The following is a 20,261-nucleotide window of genomic DNA, read 5'->3' as shown; positions in this document are numbered from 1 at the left end:
TCAACTATCAGAGGAAATATGGTGGTGTCTCTCAAGTTGAGTGTTTCCTGAAGCGGAAGCAGGAAGTGAAACACTGAGTCGGCTAAGTTTCACAAGCTAACCCCCACCCTCCCCTACTGTATCTGAAGACCTGTGTCGACCAGAACAACTGGTCCTCCCTCCCCCCTACCTCCAACATGCGGCTGCGTTGTCAGCTTGAACCCAAAAATCAGCCAGTCCGGGTTATGTCACAAGACAAACACGGCACTCGTTATCATCACATTTCAATTAGAGGAGCAGAAATGTCAACGAGATCCTGTTAATGATGTTCAATATTTGCTCTCCTGAGACGTCGATGCTGATCAGACAACACAACTTCCTATCAGACCAGTTCTGAAACACCGCCTGCGGTTCTGGGTCCATTAGAGACCCGGATGGTTGACGCCATGTGAGTGTGAAGGTCTAATGGGATTGATGGTCTGACTTGTGGTTTAGTGGCTTTGCTTGGAGACCTACTCTTGTGGAAGTGAAAAGTTTGGTAGCTTTAAGTGCATTCAGAGAACTTTCAACTGCTGTTGAGCGCCAGTGTGGATGCAAGAAGACCGCCTGTAGACCACTAAAGCAGGAAATTCAACCGGTAGGAAGTCCAGGGTGTTCGAAATATCATACTGGCGATGCGTGAATGACCTCAGACAGAGGTAGGGATGGGCAATAACGTATCGCACACAATGTACCGACAAAAACAATCCCAGCAATGAGAATTTTGCATCACGCGATAAATTCCATAAACACACGGCACACTCGCTGCGTTGGACCTGCATACATGAATACGATGAGACCATGACGTGGCGCAGCGCTCTCAAGCTTTTTTTCAATACATGAACTTTTGATAATGACGTTGGTCAACTCTGAGTCTCTGGGTCGGTGTTTGTTTTATTAGATGAAGTGGTCCTAATAGGTTCTTTGATATGGTTTTCTGCCTTGGTTGATATCAACACATGCAGGGTCTCCCGCTGCGCTGGCGCCTCAGCGAAACGTGTTGAAAATAGTTGGACACACTCCCACTCGCAGCGCTAATGCTACAACCCGGCATCAGTTAGGGGCCATCTACGAATTCTGATTCAGTCAGTGTCTTAGTGGAATCTTCAATCGTGCCAATGAAAACAACCATTTTAGGAGAGAGAATTCTGAAAATCACACTAGACAAAGGACTGACTGTATGATCATTCCGAGAATAAAATATGACAAAATTATTATTTATTCTCATTATTTCTAATATTTCTTGACTAGCATCTAGGAAATGTGTCCAGATGTGTCCATAGTTGAAGTAGACTGTCAAGGAACATGATATACATTGGGGGCTGTTGACGGGTGTCTTGTTTGTCCTCTCCTCATCATCAGAGCTGCCCATGCATGAGAAACCGCCAGATGTCTGTCATGGATGGTTCAGAGTCTCCTCCAGGTTTGGATGAGCTTGTAGACCAGTTCAACCGACCAAGTCCAATTTGGACTTAATATTGGGGGTCCTTACTGAAGAGCTTGGTGAACCTTTTCACCTGCCCGGGTTGGGACAAGACTACCAGCTGGGTTACCACGCAGGGTTCAGGTTTACCAGGTGTGCTGGGCTCATTGCGGGGACATTCATGCCTGACGATCTTTTTGTATTACTGTGCGAGTCTTGAACTTTGCTCTTCCCTGCACCTCATCCAGATTTGTCTGGGTGCTTAGTGAGGACCATCTCGTGAAGCTATCCCTGCAAACATTGGCTCCACCTCCTTTTGCAGTTGAGGAGAGTCATGGAACACTGCCCCTTGTTGTGAAAGGTGTGACACTATAAGCTAAAGTTTGTCCTTCACTGACATGGAGAAGTCAATCTCCTGCTCCTCATTTCACATCGTTCACACCTGGTCTCTGTATTCCTGACAACTGATGCCATGTTCTCACTTGACCATTGACCCCAAGGTCATCGAGGTCAGTGCTCAGCACATTTCTTTCTCATATCGGTTGATTTCGCCATTTATATGTGTATTATTGTTGTGTGGTTGTTCTGTTTTTTTCTTGTTCACTTGGACCTTTCTGTCAACTGCAGTGGAATTTAGTTCATAAGTCTGGTGTTGGCTACGTTCTTATGTTTTGTGGGGACATTTCATTGCCATGGTCCTTTCCCCAGCTTCTCTCCCTAAAGCAAACCATCCAAAACACTTGGCTAACCCTAACCAGGACTCTGAGCCAAACTGAAACCCAGTTATAATAACCCAGAGGTCTTCATCCTCAAATTGAGTCTTAACCTTGTGGGGTCCAGCAAAATGTTCCCACAATTAGGTCAATTTCCAAGAATTGTTCTCCACACATACAGCTATACGAGGACCAACAAACACACAGACAGACATCTCTAACAACAAAGTGAATGGGGTGTAGGAAAATATCGACTCACTCAAATATCGCAGTACTTGAGTGCGATGTATTGTATTCCTGAGACATTGCAAAACTTTTTACGTAAGCTATATCAATATTTAATTCATAGATACATGGATATGCTTCAGCATTTGTGATGTGTTTAATACTAACATTTCACTGGAGTTGTTTTGTTGACTAAGGGTGCAATTCATTCCTCCGATGGAGGGCAAAATTTAACTGAAATTCTAAGTGGACTGGCGTCATAACAACAAACTTGTTTTCATGTACATCATATTGTACTGCATTATCTGGTTTTTGATATATTGCTGAAAGTATCGCTACATTTTGCAATGTATTGTTTCATCACTCTTGTATCGGGATAGGTATCATATTGCAACATGCCTGCCAACACACAGCCCTAATGGTGAATCTTTAGCTTTCTTCTGCTGATGCTCTGAAGTCTTAATGTCCAGGACCCTAGAGGTCTGACTGAGGAACTGGTTTATCGCCAGTGGGTCTGACACTGTTCCAGGACCTCATCCAGGTGAACAGGACTGCAGGAGTCAGGCGTGTTAATGGCTCTGTGCAGGAACTGTTAATTGATTCATTCTCTCTGCTCCTGTTCTCATTAACACTCCCTCTCTGGGTGTCTTCTATGTCTCCAGGCTCCCCCCTTCCTGCAGGGGGAGAGTCCATCTGGGGACCCAGCGGCAGCAGGGAGAGTCTCAAAGCAAGGCACCCTGAGGCGGAGCAGGATTGTAAGCAGGTTGTTTATTAATTTACTCACCCTCCCTCTCCTCTCCACCCTCTCTCCCCCCCTCTGTGTCGACAGCATTCGCAGCGTGATGCAGAAGTACCTGGAGGAGCGTGATGAGTTGACGTTCGACAAGATCTTCAACCAGAAGATCGGTGAGTTTCAGAACCTTCCAGCTCCAGCCTCCAGAGTCACCGGGCAAAACTATGAATCGGCTGCCTTTCGGAGGTCTAGAAGCATGGGTGTCGCATCACTCTCTTCCCTCTGTCTTCTAACTCTGGGTCGGCAGGACCCGACTGTACAGGTCAATTTCTTTGTGGACAGGTTGTTTGCGAGTGGCGTGCTATTGAACTTGAAGCCTGAAGAAACTGAAATCAGAACAGAAAAAACATGGGAACTATGAGTTTGGCTTAGGAGTCTGTCCACATGGGTGCTGTATGTGTTACACAAGACCAGTGTCCTTGCCTGCGGCTGTCTGAGAAGCACTCATGGTCAACATGCATCTCTCGTTCAGCTCCCCCAGTCTCCCAGCAGCAGGAGAGTACCTGGAAACCTCTGCGGCGCTGTGGGCTGCAGCTGCTGTACTTACTTTTGTGAAGCTCCAGAGACTTGCTGCTGCTCTCCTCCTTCAACATCACTTCCTCTCAGCACCGTCTCAGCACCGGAAGTGACACATTGTTTTGTGAAATCTTCTGTAAGCAGCAATTGCTGGGAAGGTTCTGGGCTGTGTGAATTCCATAGGTCCTCATCATTACATTAAAGTCGACCATAGTCAGTGGAGGGTCTGAATCTTTACTCACGAGATGCTGAGCAAACAAAGGCTCTGCTCTTTTGGAAGCAGAAATCTGGCGAGTCAGCGTTTTAATTTTAGTCAAATGGACAAAAACCAGAAAAGGTCAAAGAAAGCAGAACGATGAGTCAGTGAGTCAGACCAGTAGTAAATGTGTAAGAAGTGAGGGGGAGGACTCACTGCAGCACGTACACAGACTCCTCGCTTTCGGGGTTCATGTCCTGCCAAGGCCGATGACATCACCGCAGGATGGCTTTGTCAGTCAAATGGGCAGTTTACATGTGTCAACAACAACACGTGGGTTTGTTCAGCGGCATCCTGCAGCGGTTTCACGGCAAGTGTGACCGCAAACCCAAATGTGCCTCTTTATCTTTCCCACCACATCTCAATGGAGTCATTGTTCCAACGGCAGAGACGCGGTTCCTGTGCGACCCAGCCTACGTTAGCATTAGTTCATGGACACATGAACAAGGCAATGATGGTGTGAATGTGGGTGATCTGTTCACCACTGGACAGCAGGACAGATTTGGGTTCACCAGCTTCCTGCTCTCACTCGTGAAAGATGAAGCATTTAAAGAAGACACTGCTTTCTTTTCTTCTTCTCTGCCGTCATTCTTCACTTCTTTCTCTCGCTCGCCTTGGTATTCTCCCTCTCCATCTGTCAAAGACTTCTGGAATGGATGATGGAGAGTTGTGTGTTGCCTAGCAACTGCCGTTACCATAGCAACCGCAGCCAGAGCTTCTGCACTCGCCGCTCATCGACGGGGGAGAAATGAAATTGATGAAAGGAGGAATAAAACAGGCAATGAGAATGAAGAAGGGAGGAGGGAAGGGTCCCTGCCATAAACGGACTCGGATGTCCACCTAGTGGGCGAGTGGAGGAGAACCACAGAGTCCAGCGTATCCCCCACAATGCTCCAGAGGGGGCGCAGCTGGAAATGTCCCTTTCCTGCAGAACGACTCTTGAACTTCTTCTAAAATAAAATCGGCTCAAAAGCCTTCATTTATTTCCCATTTACATTTTACATTTGTTGTTTGTCTCTCTCCTCTCTGCGGAGATTTAATCCTCATGGCTGTTTGCATCACATTTTCTGGATGTGTACATCCAGAAAATATGGTGGACACCAACTGACGCATTACACCGGACTCTCACACTCTGCTTTTTAACCATTTTAACCACATTTTAGACCATGACCCGCCAAGTGGTTAGGATGGAGCTGGCTAATGTTTAGATAGCCTTAAAATGGACTTTATTAGTCCCACAGTGGGGAAATTCAACAATAATTAAAATATCCCTACGTAAAGATCATAATTCTTTAAGGGACGATTTTATTTCATTTTCTTTCTGCAAAGGTCGCTCGTGATTGGTCAAAATGTGGATAAACATTGAACAAATCAGGGTTGGTGGAGTGACGCATAGATGAGATGCGCGTGCTGTGGTGAGAGAGAGAGAAACCAGAGAGACAGATCCTCGCTGTACCGATACGGTACCGGTACCAGAAGTACGCACTGGTCAGTTACAAGAAACGGTGAAAAATGAACTTGAGACCCGCAAGTCATGGTGGAACTTTGGTGGACACAAAGTTGGTAGTGATTACACCAGCATGAAGGTGAAGATTAAACTTCCTTCATCCTTCACAGTTTTGGTGCCGATGTGTGCTCGAGAAAGGTTCTGGTGCACAACTGGAGGGACAGTGTTGACTCTTAAAATTCAGCCACGTCCTCCAGAAATGGGCCAGTCACAATGACGTGAGCATGGACAAACATTTGACCCCTCTTAATCTAAGGAATGTCTCATGACTGCTCTTGGACCAGTCGAGGCTCGGTTCTGCTCCAACTGGTTGCCATCATCAGTCACATTGTTTGTATAATAACAGCTGCTGTCCTAGTGGAGCATGGTGGATCGGATCCCGGGGTCTCCCTCTGGATCTCCCTGTGGGTCTCCCTGTGGGTCTTGTTGGAGGTCACGCCCTGGTGAAGCCGCCGCTTGTGGAGGAGCCTGGCATGAGGATGTTTTTCCTCTTCGGCAGCGTCTCGTGTCTGCAGCTTTTGTTTAACATCTCGAATTCAGCTGCTTCTGCAAACACACTTGTTCCAGGACGAAACATCCGCTCTGTCGTTTGTTTAAGTTTGCCAAACAGTCCTGAGGTGATGAAGTGAGCACAACTCGTGAGAACTTTGCTGCTGCAATCCAAAGGCCGCTGGCGGATTTGTTGTCTCCACCAGCGTTTCTGACTCCTCGTACCGTAAAAATGTGCCCTGATCCTAACACCCATCCTGCCAATCCTAGCTCGTCGCCCACCAAGTTTCACTCCGTCAAGTGTTAAGCGGCCTTAAATCGGTTGCATTTGGACCGTTGTTTGAAGATTATTATTATTGTAGTCGTTCCAACACCAGTATTAACCAACTCTGATCTCAAGAACAGCAGTGAACAAGGGATTAACTGGCAGGCTTAGAGGTGACCAAGGACTGGACTGGTGCAGACCACACCAGGCTGGGATAATGCTGAGACCCAGAGGCCAGGTGAACCAGGTTCTTTCCTCTTTTCACAAGACGTGGACCTGAGCCATGCCAAACCATGTTGAAGGTGTTAGAGGGTGAAAGAATGATGACCCAAACACAAAGTCTGAGTCCAGATCCATCAGATGGACGAGTCACTCGGCTGTCAGAACAAGTCCAGCCGGTATTTTTAGATGCTCAGATGCAGCTGCTAGCTGTGACGTAGCTGTTTGTGAGGGGTGCACGTGTGTGTGTGCGTTCATGTGTCTCTAAAAGGCCATTTGTTGAATTAGCTAGGCCGTGTTGAAGTGTTCAGAGATTAAGGTTAATCCTTGATTGCTCCCTTACTCTCTCTCTGTCTGTGTGTCCTTGTGAGGACCTTGTGACATTGTGGGCTCATTTGGCTGGACCCCACTAGATTAAGCCTCAATTTGAGGATCAGGACTTCAGAATAACAGGGTCATTATAATTAGGTTTAAGTTTGGTTCAGAGTTCTGGTTAAGGTTAGCCATTTGTTTTGGATGGGTGAGAGGCTTGGGAAAGCATTATGGCAATGAGGAACCCTCGCAATGTCCCCAGATAGGGATAAGGATAGAAATTCAAACGTGTGTGTGTCAGGAAGCAGCTCCTCTGCTCCGCAAACAAGGATGCCCAGTGCCACTCTTGTGTACACGCACCATGTTTCCGAGCACGTGACTGAGTCTCCGCGTACAGACGGGAAATGACGTGTCTGTTTTATCGCGTCTGCTGCCGAGATAGAGCTGACGGGAAGACATGTGAATGGAAGATTGTGAACCTTCTGAACTTAACTAACTAAATTAGTTATTGAAGTTATTGAAGAGAGCAGTTACTTCTGATGAACTTGGAGCTCACAGGGCCGTCATAAAGCCAACCTCCTTTTCTTTTGCAGTCTTTCTGTCCAGGTACTATGAGGTTTTAGTGGCAAGCGCTTCTGTTGTCTTGGGAGTCATGTGACTGCAGTTGGGTCTGAGAAGGTTTTAAGGATGTCGCTGCTGTGGTGGTTCGGCTCAGATGAGCCGCGACACTCGATTGCAGGAGTGAAGGTCAGCTCCCAACGGGAGTCCAAATCCTGTTAGCCGGCTATTTCTGTTGCTGATGATGTTAATGCGTTCACACAAATAATCCTTGCACACCGACCCTGAACCGTCAGCCTCTGGGCCTGGAGGCTGTCGGGATCTAGAGCTTCTGACTGGGCCAAACCAGGTCCCTGAGATGCAACCGAGCATTTTAACCAGGGAGGTGATCGCCACTGCACCCCTTCTCACCGGCATATCACATCTGTATCAGATCAATAGCTAACCTCAGACACAGATGTGAGCTCTCCCCTCACCTGCCGCAAGAATCCTAATGCCTCACTCGAGTCTCCTGCAAACTCTCCTCTGCCACTCTGGGATGACTGATCTCTCTCTTTCGTTCAGCTCCAACCTGAGGTGAAGTTCTGTCATCTTTGTGATGCCAACACTGGCTGTCTCCCATGTGTCCAGGTTTCCTGCTCTTCAAGGACTTCTGCCTGAATGAGATTGACGAGGCCGTCCCTCAGCTCAAGTTCTACGAAGAAGTAAGAGACTGTTGCAGTCTTAGAATGGAGGCCACTCTGAGCCCCGTGGTTCTGGTCATGACCCATCTCTGTTGCAGATCAAAGATTATGAGAAACTGGACTCTGAAGACGAGCGGCTGAGTCGCAGTCGACAGATCTATGACGGCTACATCATGAAGGAGCTGCTCTCCTGCTCACATGTGAGTCACACGTTGGCGATGTGGCTAGCTGCTAACCAGCTGCTTAGACCAGCCTTGAGGCCTGAATACCCCGGCGTACACTGCAATCACAACACTGCCAAACAAACAAGTATCCTTGCTAAAAACCGAAGACAGACATTGATGTTAGAATGACTATAATAGCGTACTTTTCCGTGGAAAACTAACATCTAATGCTGCCATCAGCTGAACCACACCTGATCAAGGTCCAGCTCTGATTACTGTCCGACCAACCGCCAATAAAACGCCTTGCTAATAAACAACCCACTTAGCTAACCGCCCTGCAAACAAACTAAATTGACAATGTTGCTAGTTAGTACGCAAAGCTAACGTTTTTGTTGTCAAAGGTGAGACGTTGAACACCAGTGCGTCGCCACAACACTGGAAGCTGCTAATGCTACCGAACAACACCCTAGCTTCCCAGCTGATAACAGACTATCCTGCAATAAAATTTCAAACAGAGACCCATAAACACACCTTCGGCACCCTTGTGCCCTCTTGTGCTGTGTGTAGAAGTGACGTTTCTGACTACGCCACCTCTATGTGTTCCAGCCATTTTCCAAGAAAGCTGTCGACCATGTGCAAAGTCAACTGGCCAAGAAGCAGGTGCCCCCGACCCTCTTCCAGGTAACCCCTTCCCATCAGCTGTAGGTGTGACACCATCTGAGGTTCTTCTGGGGCTTGGGTAACCTATAATCTGCTAGAAATGGTTTAAGATGGATGTTCGTCTTGTGATCCGGATGAGTCGGTCCGGGTTTTAAAGAAAACATAGCTTGGCTGCAGTTTCTCAAGACGGTGTTCTGCAGCTGAACCCATGAAAGTGTCCTGAACCAATGTTCAGCATGGTCGTTAACATGTCCAAAAGATGACGTCACAGGGAGACGGTCGCCATGACGACCCGACTGAGCCGTGTGTTTGTGTGTTCCACAGCCGTACATAGTGGAGATCTGTGACAGCTTGAGAGGAAAGATCTTCCTCAAGTTCATCGAGAGGTGAGTCTGTGGGTCGGACCTGCACTCACACACACTTACGTATTTTAACGTTCTGTTTGTTCTGCAGTGACAAGTTCACTCGCTTCTGCCAGTGGAAAAACGTGGAGCTCAACATCCACGTAAGTGCAAAAGGGTCCTCCCCCAGTCTGGTGGTTGAGCGTCCTGCAGCCGCCAGCACTGTACTGTCACAGATGGTGTCGGACTGACATCGATCCCTCTCTCCTCCAGCTTACCATGAACGACTTCAGCGTGCACCGGATCATCGGCCGGGGCGGGTTCGGGGAAGTCTACGGCTGTAGGAAGGCTGACACCGGGAAGATGTGAGGAAAACTCTTGCCCCTACCCCCTCCACCCCCCTCCCTCCCTCCCTCCCACCAAAGTAACCCGTGCTCGACCACAGGTACGCCATGAAGTGTCTGGACAAGAAGCGGATCAAGATGAAGCAAGGCGAGACACTGGCACTCAATGAGAGAATCATGCTGTCGTTAGTCAGCACCGGGGTGAGACGACTGGCACTTCTTGTTCATTATTGCACACTTGATTTTTTTTTTTTTAAAAAGGATGTTAATCCAAGTTAATGTTGCTACAATACATTTTAATTTCTGTTCATGATATACTTTTTTGCATGAATCTTGACTGTATTGAATGAGGCCTATTTCAGATGTATATTACGGTAATCGCTGTGAGTTTTTAACCTCACTGGAGTGTAGGGGAACACTGAGCTGGCATCTGTCCGGTGCTCACGATCCTCTCATATGTCTGCAGGACTGTCCGTTCATCGTGTGCATGACATACGCCTTCCACACACCTGACAAGCTATGCTTCATCCTCGACCTCATGAATGGTGAGTTCTGCTCGCGTCACACAGACATTGTCTGTTCTTGGCAAAAACAGGAAACAAACATATTGATGCATATTGATGACATCATAATTTCTCACTGTGTGTGTGTGTACGTGCGTTTGTTCCAGGGGGCGACCTGCACTACCACCTCTCCCAGCATGGCGTCTTCAGTGAGAAGGAGATGCGTTTCTATGCGGCAGAGATCATCCTGGGACTGGAACACATGCACAATCGCTTCGTGGTCTACAGAGACCTGAAGGTACCAAAGGCCTCTCCCTGGTTCTGGCTTTCCTCCGGACCGCCTGTTTGGACGGGCTGCCAGAATAATGGATTGTTCTGGACACTTTTAGCGCTGGGCTGAACAAAAGCTGGACCGGATTGGCTGACGGGGATCTGAACTCTGCTCTGTTTGCCTCCATAGCCCGCCAACATCCTACTGGATGAGCACGGACACGTTCGCATCTCGGACCTCGGACTGGCCTGCGACTTCTCCAAGAAGAAACCTCACGCCAGCGTGTGAGTGATCCCTGATTGATGATATCATGGCGAGTAGAGATGAGTGGGAAAAAAAATTCAAAAAATGGAAAAAACCCAGTGGCACGTTCTGATTGGATGATGGAATCTGGGCAGGGCTTAACATATAAGTCACTGCAGTCAAGGAAAAGCGAAATTATTTTCTGCGAATGGTTCTGCACCTGATTTATGGAATTTAGTTTCTTCACTGGTGAAGTTGTTGCAGAAATGTGTTTTTTTTTTTTTTTTTGAAGAATGAGAACGCTTGTTGCTCACCTGTTCTTTTTGTGGTTGTCTTGTGACCTGCAGTGGGACGCATGGCTACATGGCGCCAGAGGTCCTGCAGAAGGGGACTGCCTACGACAGCAGCGCAGACTGGTTCTCCCTGGGCTGCATGCTCTTCAAGCTGCTGCGAGGGTAAGGGCTCCCCCTGCTGGTCCCCTCTCATTGTGACATCACTTCCTGTCCTGGCGCCTCTGAGCGAAATCTCTTTCTCCTCACCCTCCTCTTCTTCACTCTTCTGCGGTTTGATGGTGTGTGAGTGTGTTTTGATCTGGAGTGTGTAAATGCCAGAGGCCTCAACCCAGCGGGCAGAAAGCAGGTGTGTGTTTCTACTGAAGTGTTGTGGAGGCTTTCAAGTGCGTGTGTGTGCATGCATCCCTGATAAAGGTCGTCTGCTGTAGATGAATGAACTTGTTTGAACACAGAAACTCTGCTTGTGAAAGCCACTCTTCTTAAAAGGAGTTGATTATTGAATCAGTGGTGAAATTCATTGCAACTATTGAAAGCTATTTACGTTCTTTGATTAAAAATGATGCGACGGCGTGTTTGGTTTGAATCTAAATGATCAAACACCGGGGAGATTCTCCTATGTGGCCGCTGGTAAATGAAAGACAAATATTTGACATCTTGACGATCAGCAGCTCATTTGTTCTTCCAGGTCACTAGAGTCATGTGACTGCTTGGGAGGTCACCGACCTCTGGCGCCGGTCAAACGAGCGTGTGGTTCTTCATGTTCCCTCACTTTTTCACTTCTGGGTCCTCTTCATCCCCTCCCCCACCTCCTCCTCCGCGAGTGACCCGCAGCTTCTGGTTCTGTCTCCTCAGGCACAGTCCGTTCAGACAACACAAGACCAAAGACAAACACGAGATCGACAGGATGACACTGACCATGGTGAGCAAATGATGATGATGCCATCACCAGTCGTTCAATAAGAAATGGTTGTCACATTCTTGGACCTCAAAATGAATGACAGCAGATGGACCCGCCCCCTTATTCTGCAGCTCAGCTGTTCGAGTGTGTGTTTGCACTTGTAATGATGCTGATCACGACCTCTGAACACACAGCATGATCTTTCATATCATATTAATCCAGATTAGGGTTTTAATCCAGCTACTTAATCTGGTTTATCCCTTAATCCTCAACGTGCATGTGAGAAACTGAGAGTGAGGGAGTCAGGATGGGGAGGGGCGTCAGGCGGGGCGGTGTGGGATCACGTCCCAATCAGACTAAAAATAAGACTCTTCATGTCCGAGTGTTTATCGAAGTTGATTAACTATCTGATCTCATGTAAACACGGGGAAGTTCAACGTTCCAGACCACTCAGTGTGTGTGTGCGCGCGCGCATGTGTGTGTGGGCATGTTTTGCCATACTTCTGTGTACCAAGTCTTGACAAGCCTCCTTCTTGTGAGGACATTTTAACCTGTCCTTTTAACCCCACAAGGTTTAAAGGGTTAAAACGTCAGTAAAAGTAGTTAATTGTAATTAGGTTTAAGTTTGGGCCGGGGTCCTGGTTAAGGTTAGCCATGTGTTTTGCATGGTTAGGTATAGGGTGAGAGGCTGGGGAACACATGAAAGTCAATGAGAGGTCCTCACAAAAACAGCGATACAAACCCGTGTGTTTTTATGTGTGCGTGCGTGTATGTCAAACAGAACGTGGAGTTGCCGGACTCGTTCACCGCTGAGCTGAAAGACCTGCTGGAGGGCTTGTTGCAGAGAGACGTGTCCAAGCGACTCGGCTGTCAGGGGAGAGGGTAAGACGCGCACACACACACATGCACGAGTACTAACAGCTACATGCTCACCCGAACGACCAACAAATCCAGTCGCACTGTTCTGCTGTAAAGCAGACCTGCACGCAGATCTAGGGGACTAAGATCAACACGCAGGTAAGAAGGTAAAGGCTGTTCTGCGAGCGTCAGTGAACACAAACACTCAAGCTTCCCAAACTCACCAGAAGGCAAACCTCTTAGGCGCTCATATTTGTGGGCCTTGACACGCACAGTTTCCCCGGCCAGCGGCGCCTCCCCGCGGCCTCCTGCTGTAACTACACTCCTGTTCCCACAGCGCTCCGGAAGTGAAGGAGCATCAGTTCTTCAAAGGAATCGACTGGCAACAGGTCTACCTGCAGAAGGTGAGTGTGCAAAAATGAGTAGTGTTTTAAGACTGGAACAAGGACTTTCGTTTGGCATGTGCTTTAGTTAATTACGTCATTATCTCACTTTTCCGTTGTGTCCATCACCTCCAGCGTGTTTTTAAACCTCAGTCACAGCAGTTGACAATGAGTAACTGACTTGGCGAACTGCAGCAGCTCCTGAGGATTTTCCTCCCTGCGTCCCTCCAGTGTAGTCGCCGTGGTGACCAGCTGAGTGCTGCCCCAGGTCATGTGACTCTCTGCATCTCTGTCCTCAGTACTCGCCTCCTTTGATTCCACCGCGGGGAGAGGTGAACGCCGCTGACGCTTTCGACATTGGCTCCTTTGATGAAGAGGATACCAAGGGCATCAAGGTGAGCCCAGCACACCTGTCGCCTCCGACCTGCTCTGGTTTTGATCCTGTTTTTAGTTGCCAACTTCTGAAAGTGATTAGAGGATGACATCAGAATCACATTGTCATGTGACTTTCGGCGTCCCCCTCTAGTCAGCCTCTCGCGCACAACATGCTGTGTCAGACTTGGACTTGAAACTCTGGAAATGCTGTCTCTGCCCAGCACTCACTGAAGTGCCTGCCATGTTTTCAGGAATGTCTCCACATTGTTGTTGTTTGGATAATTTTAAAGAGTGGTGTGATAAAGAGGTCAAGGACAATCATTGTGGATTCTCTCGTACCCTGGAATGATGAGACATGTCCTGGACTGATTTTTAGCAGAATCAGGCATGAAAATCCCTCACCTTATGGCAGAAGTTGCCATTTTGAATCCACAATGGGTGACCCACATGAATCGTGTAGACTTGGTGAGGTTTTTTTTTTTTTGGCGGGGTTGTGGGTTCCACAGAGCACATTGTAGAGTACGTAAATTAGATGTAATAAATATGAAACCGCTTGGCTACAAGTGCGTGAGAAATGTGGTGTAAAGTGCGTGTGACAAGCTGCATTTGCGTCAGCCATCACGGCGATTTGGCCGCTCTGTGCCTGATAACCACACGGAGAGCGAGTCAGGTTCAAAATTTGATATTGTTTTTGTGATGTTAACATCATGAATTTTTATTTTGTGTATATAATGTTTCATATCGTGATATAGATATAACAATATATCGTTCAGCCCTAGTATGGATGGTGTTCAGGTGAGCAGACTGACAATAAGCCGTTACTTGAGGACACCTCAGTGGATACTGTAATAGACCGTCTTTCGTGATGCACTGTGCGCAGAAGCGAGTCCTGACTGCATGTGGTGCAAATGGTGAGCTCCTGTGGCAGTGATGTCACAACAGCTACTCTTATGAGGGAACAATCTTGTCTTCATGCCCCCTTCAAGCTGGCAACTGCACTGTTTCTGCAGGTGTTATTCCTTTAATTGCAGCGTAGCATGGAATGAAAACAATTACAAGCATCATTTGTTCACGGAGATCTCTTTGGGTTTTTGGTGTAGGAAACCTAAAATGCACTTCATGTTTTATGAGAGAACTTTGTTTGTTAATGAGCGGTTATGAGCCTGTGCATCATTCATGACTGAAGTCATGAAAACGTTTGTTTTGAATTTCATTTAATTACTGATTTGTTATTTGGTGCTCTTATACTACTTTTTGTGATTTGCAATCCATTGATGTTTGTGTGAGTAAAGAACAGTTATTGCCTTAAATTTAGTGATTATAATTTTAATTAGCCAATCACCCCGCCATTATCGCCTTTTTCACAGTTGACCCTTTTCATGCCATAGTTGAGCTTCATATTCAGAATGCAGGGATGCATACGTTTTTTTTTTCAATATTTTAAAAATATTGCAGACATAGTCTAGAATACATTTTTACTTGTTTTCCCAAACAAAATAAATGTTTATTGAGTATTCTGACATTTTGCTTTTAAAGTGTTTCTCACTCTCTTTCGTTAGGGTTGGGACGATATGCTTTTGTCCCGACTCGATATTCTCCCCATACCCGAATGCAGATAAAATAAAATGCACATCATCGTTTACCGCAGACATTTGGTGTTGGCCGTGGTTTTATTTGTGCATTTACTGTATAAACATTATTCTTTATAAGTATACAAAGCAGATGATATGTTACAGCAACGTGCCAGAACAGGTTCTGAATCCAACAATGAGTCCTTGGCATGCATTTGATAATAGTTGGTGTTTGAAAATAAAAATCTGTCATGCCACTCACTCACTCCCGACGCCGATGTGGCTTGTTATAAACTTTTTGCCTTAATACATAAGGTCAGTGAGTGTTCAGTGCATCCTTGCCTGAATGTTTTGGGAAGGTCTCTTGACTCCTCTGTCCTCTCCCGTAAAGACCATTTCCCAATACTTGTATAGCAATAACAAATTGTCTTAACTCCTCTCCGAGCTCTGTCGGCCCTTCCCGCTTGGTCTGGACTGTGTTTGTGCCCATAAATAAATGTCATCTCCTAGCTGTCATTTCAACCTTCCTGGGATATTTCAGATCAGAATGTGTTGCTGCTGCCGTGGCATCGCGATTCCAGTGTTTACTTCCTGAAAGATTACCATGCGTTTCCCTGAAGTGTGTCACATGACCTCCTCTTCTGCTTTGTGTCCTTCAGCTACTGGACAGTGACCAGGAGCTGTACAAAAACTTTCCGCTTGTCATATCGGAACGCTGGCAGCAGGAAGTGGCAGAGACTGTCTACGAGGCCGTCAACTCGGACACGGATAAGAACGAGGCTCGGAAGAGGGCCAAGAACAAACAGCTGGGCCATGAAGAAGGTAGCCACCCTGACACGTGTCTTTCATGTACTACCAAGAGGTTTCGGTGTTGAACATATTGTTCATGTGACTGCATCTCTATCGCATCTCATCTATTGCTTGTGTTGCTCATTTGTTGTTGAAGAGTATGTCATTGTCACAAATTCGTTCTGCAAGTGTGACCACTTCAGTGACTGAGAGCCACCGCCAAGGGGCGCCCTTACTCTTCTTCATGTGTGGGTGAGAGGTCAGAGTTGAGACACTTTGTTCTCTGTGGCGCAGACTACGCTCTGGGGAAGGACTGCATCATGCACGGTTACATGCTGAAGCTGGGGAACCCCTTCCTGACGCAGTGGCAGCGCCGGTACTTCTACCTGTTCCCTAACCGTGTAGAGTGGCGAGGAGAGGGCGAGTCCCGGGTGAGTCACTGCCGCTGCCGTCTGTGTGTGTCTGTGCACGTTTGAATGTTGCTGTCTGTTCCGACCGCTCACTGAAGGACTCGTGGCTGACACAGCTCAAGAGGCTGAAGGATGGGGTGAGTGTACCCCAGACTCCTGTGACGTCCATAGACCAGTCCACCCAAGTAGACCACCGCTCAGTCTGACGTCAGCGCACTGGTCACATGACAGCACTGACAGTGTGCAGGCATCAAACTACACAACAGTTGATCTGGGCTTTAATACAAAGATGTATTGAAACAAGCTTTTCAAATAAAGGCTTTTTCATAGTTGGAGCTGTGACGCAGAGGAAGCTCCTGAGGGCGCTATGGTGTTCAACTCCATTCATTCATTTGTTTTCCTGCTCTTGACCCAGGGAATTGCAACTCAGCAGTCTGAGCGGCCTCCCTAACCTGATGCTAGCTGGACCCCGTGAGGTTGTTCGGGGGCAAGGCTTGTTAGTGCAGCGATAGTTGACCCCTGCGCCCTCATGACCGTGGTTTGGCGCCGTGTGTGAGTCCAAGTGTCGTGTTCACAGCAAAACCTGCTGACCATGGAGCAGATCGTGTCAGTGGAGGAGACGCAAATCAAGGACAAGAAGTGCATCCTGCTGCGCATCAAAGGAGGGAAGCAATTTGTGCTGCAGTGTGAGGTAAGAATGGCACCACCCTCGCTGCCGTCGCCGCCGCGCCCTGCTGCCCGCCTCACTCTCGTCTGTCCGCAGAGTGACCCGGAGTTTGTCCAGTGGAAGAAGGAGCTGACAGAGGCCTTCACAGAGGCCCAGAAGTTGCTGCGCCGCGCGCCAAAGGTTATCGGCAAAAGTCGCACTGGCGTGGTGGAGCTGTCCAAACCTCCGCTTACACACCGCAACAGCAACGGCCTGTGAAGACACACCCCTGATCACACACCCACACATCAGGACGTTTCACCTCCCTCGATACCTCGCAGTTAGACCACCAGCACACACACACATGCACACGCAGACACAAACTCTCACATCTGCAGATGCACGAACACACAGACATACACACACTCAGAGTTATTGTTTTGCAGGACGTTGCCAGTCGGACGAGCAGCATGTGAAGATCCTGCATGAATGTGAGGACTGACCTCGCTCGCTCCTCTCTCTCCCTCTCTCACACACACGCACACACCTCTACAAACTTCAGGTGCCCCCCTCTCCTCAACAACCGCCCCACCGCACCCCCACACCCAACCGCACACACACACCCACCCACACACACATGCGTGTTGACGTTCCTTCGACAGGAGGAGCAACACGACTGGCTGCTCGACTGATTCCGAAGTGCATAAAGTGCCAAGGCCGATATTCCCTCGAGTCGCACGGCGGGACACGGAGGGGAGGGGCCAGAGTGGCGGGATACACGGGGGCTGGGTGGGGGTGGGGGGTGCAGAGCATCGGCGGACAACGACCATTCCACTGCAGGAGATGACGAGGACCACAGACTCTTTTGAGATTGGCTCCTGTGCAGCCAGTTACCACAGAGACTGAGATTCTATTGGCTGACAGACAGCAGCCTGTTGCCGTGGCGACCTTGAGGCGTGGTAACCGCGGCGACCGTTGTGAATGAAGGCCACAGAGATGGGTGGGGGGGACGAAGTGTATATAAAGCCCTTTTCTCTGTGTGCTTCAGTGTTGTGTTCATCAGAGACTGTCAGTGTCCACAGGGGGTGGTAGTGAACGAGTGGGCGGGGCTTGGGGAGGCAGGACTCACCTGCGTGTGTCGTGACAAAGCTTAATTTTTTTTTTTTTTTAATCTGTTGTTGCTGAATGGAAAACTCCGCCCGGAACCCAAACTTTTCTTTACGACACAAAGTTTCTATACAAGTTGGTTTACACACAACAAAACCATTCCACAAGTTTACAAACAACTTGCGACATGTCCTTCTTTAGTGCCCACGCTAGCTAGCTGCGATCGCAAGAACTGCTCAAGTACAAACCAGTGTTTCACTCCGTTCATTAATTCAACCGCAGCTCCCTATGGAGGCCCTACAACCCATTCTAACCCTGTTGATGCTAACCTCAACGTAGCCGTCACGTCTTAGAGAAACATTGCTAAGTGCTACTTTTTTCTCGCTAGCTGCGGTGCGGCCCCAGACGCCCGCGTGTCAGTGTTTACTTCTTCCAAGTGTTCCACTGCAGTCCAAATATCTGGCAAGACTCCGAAGATGAACACACAGCTGTGACATCGGACTTGACACGTGATGAATGCCTCCATCCAGCTACACGTTCATAATGTCTGCAAATGTTGTGACTCTAAAAGTCAAGTTTGCTAGCGGCTTGTTTTGGTGCGCCGCTGGCTCCGGGTGGACTTTTTCCTTTTTTTTTTTTTTTTCTCGTATGGTGACGCAGTCGCGAGTCGTTAATTTTCAGGGTTTGTTCTTAACTGAGTCGCAGTTCTGCGTCCTCGTCTGCGATCATTTCCAGAGCTGGGACTCCTCCAGGCTTCGTTCGGGTGCATCGTGATTTTTAGTTTTCATATTTTCTTGGGTAGCCTTTCCGGGGTCGGGGGGAGAGTTATCGTCTTATAGAGAGAAGCCGTCTTTTATTTTTGTAAACCAAAATGGTTTTTATGGTTTTATGTTGTTGCACCTTTTTAGCCAGACGTGTTACTTAATAGTGGTTCATGTGCCAAATGAGCGTGGCGGTCCGAGCACACGGCCATGCCCCTGTCTTCACCCTGGACCCCTCCGGCTCGGGCGCCGCCCTAGACGGGCGCAAAACTGTGACCAAAAGTTGTTAGGGGTGTTGGGGAGAGCGTCGGCGCTCGTTTCCTTCCACGCTGTTTCGCCGCTTTCACACGCGCGGCCGGCGAGCAGAGGTATAAATATAAATATTTGTGTATATGATGTGCGAAGGTTTTTATTTAATGTGAGCGAAAACGTCTCGGGGGTTTCCGTGTGACTTTAATCGTTTGTGGTGACGACTCCGGCTCCGATCTTGCACATAAAGACTTCGGTTCCTGCGAATTCCAGATGATTATTTTTCTTTCGGCGCCTGACTCTTTCTATTTATTGCCTATGGGGGCCGCTCCACCATCGCGATCTCCAAGTCCGGCCGCAGCTTCGGGTTCTTGTTCCGGTCCAGTTCTGATGGAGACGATGGGGCGGTGAGGAAGAAATGAATTTAGTTCCAATGCTTTAGTTTCCGGATGGAAGTCGAGTGTCGGATGTAAAAACACTTCCTGAATAAAATCCTTTTCCGTGTCACCACGTCTATCGTCGTTCCTCCGACACCATGGCTGCCTTCTGGCTGCCCTGCTGAACTACTGTGTCTGTCTGTCTATATACACTATATTACCAAAAGTATTTGCTCACCCATCCAATTGATCAGCATCAGGTGTCCTAATCTCTGGGCCTGGCCACAGTGCATCAAACCAAGCACCTAGGCCTGCAGACTGTTTTGACAAACATTTGTGAAAGAATGGGCCGTGCTCAGTGAATTCCAGCGTGGAACTATCATAGGATGCTACCTGTGCAACTAATCCATGAACTTTCCTCGCTCCATAATATTCCACAGTCAAGTGTCTTTATTGTAAAAAAAAAATGGACAAGATTGGGACAGCAATTCCGCCACATAGTAGTCGGCCATATAAACTGACGGATATGGGTCAGTGGATGCTGAGGCGCATAATGCGAAGGGGTCAGCGGCTTCCTGCACAGTCAGTTGCTACAGAGCTCCAAATTTCATGTGGCCTTCAGAGGAGCCCAAGTGCAGTGCACAGAGAGCTTCATGGAATGGGTTTCCATGGCCGAGCAGCTGCATCCAAGCCATACACCACCAAGGGCAACACAAAGCGCCTGATGCAGTGGTGTAAAGCAGCCACTACTGGAGAGCAGTGGAGACGCCTTCTCTACAGTGATGAAGTGGTTTTGGATGACTGGTAAACAATTTCTAAAAACTCTCCTCAACCTTCCGAGAGGAGTTGATGCTGTGATAGCAGCAAAAGGTGGACGTATTGGCGGGTTGAGGGGAATGGGATGGCGGTCAAGTTCATATGTGAGTGAAGGCAGATGAGCTACTTTTGGTAATACTTTTGGTAATATAGTATAGATGAAGCGTGTATGTTGATTTTTGATATACTTACATTTTATGTTTTGTTTTTCATTCTTTTTTACAA

At 48.0% G+C, this 20,261-nt stretch overlaps 1 protein-coding gene across 2 annotated transcripts in view; it reads left to right on the top strand.

Moving 5' to 3' along the window:
- grk3 (G protein-coupled receptor kinase 3) overlaps positions 1-19,347 on the top strand; it is a 29,253-nt gene extending 9,906 nt beyond the window's left edge. Inside the window, exons 2-22 of one of the 2 annotated variants that reach the window (XM_053872542.1) lie at positions 3,209-3,285; positions 7,925-7,998; positions 8,076-8,177; positions 8,748-8,822; positions 9,126-9,187; positions 9,255-9,306; positions 9,416-9,507; positions 9,588-9,687; positions 9,953-10,031; positions 10,157-10,287; positions 10,450-10,544; positions 10,851-10,958; positions 11,649-11,715; positions 12,476-12,576; positions 12,890-12,956; positions 13,235-13,330; positions 15,541-15,703; positions 15,965-16,101; positions 16,179-16,217; positions 16,658-16,771; positions 16,844-19,347. In XM_053872542.1, coding sequence (XP_053728517.1) covers positions 3,209-3,285; positions 7,925-7,998; positions 8,076-8,177; positions 8,748-8,822; positions 9,126-9,187; positions 9,255-9,306; positions 9,416-9,507; positions 9,588-9,687; positions 9,953-10,031; positions 10,157-10,287; positions 10,450-10,544; positions 10,851-10,958; positions 11,649-11,715; positions 12,476-12,576; positions 12,890-12,956; positions 13,235-13,330; positions 15,541-15,703; positions 15,965-16,101; positions 16,179-16,217; positions 16,658-16,771; positions 16,844-17,005 — 1,993 coding nt within the window. In that variant the 3' untranslated portion in view covers positions 17,006-19,347. The remainder of the gene's footprint in view (positions 1-3,208; positions 3,286-7,924; positions 7,999-8,075; positions 8,178-8,747; positions 8,823-9,125; positions 9,188-9,254; positions 9,307-9,415; positions 9,508-9,587; positions 9,688-9,952; positions 10,032-10,156; positions 10,288-10,449; positions 10,545-10,850; positions 10,959-11,648; positions 11,716-12,475; positions 12,577-12,889; positions 12,957-13,234; positions 13,331-15,540; positions 15,704-15,964; positions 16,102-16,178; positions 16,218-16,657; positions 16,772-16,843) is intronic. The other variant, XM_053872543.1, reaches the window with a different exon arrangement.
- Positions 19,348-20,261: the final 914 nt, after the last annotated feature.

Source organism: Synchiropus splendidus, chromosome 8 (assembly GCF_027744825.2).
Source record: "Synchiropus splendidus isolate RoL2022-P1 chromosome 8, RoL_Sspl_1.0, whole genome shotgun sequence".
Classification (NCBI taxonomy): Eukaryota; Metazoa; Chordata; class Actinopteri; order Syngnathiformes; family Callionymidae; genus Synchiropus; species Synchiropus splendidus.
This window is presented reverse-complemented; position numbering and strand designations above follow the sequence as displayed.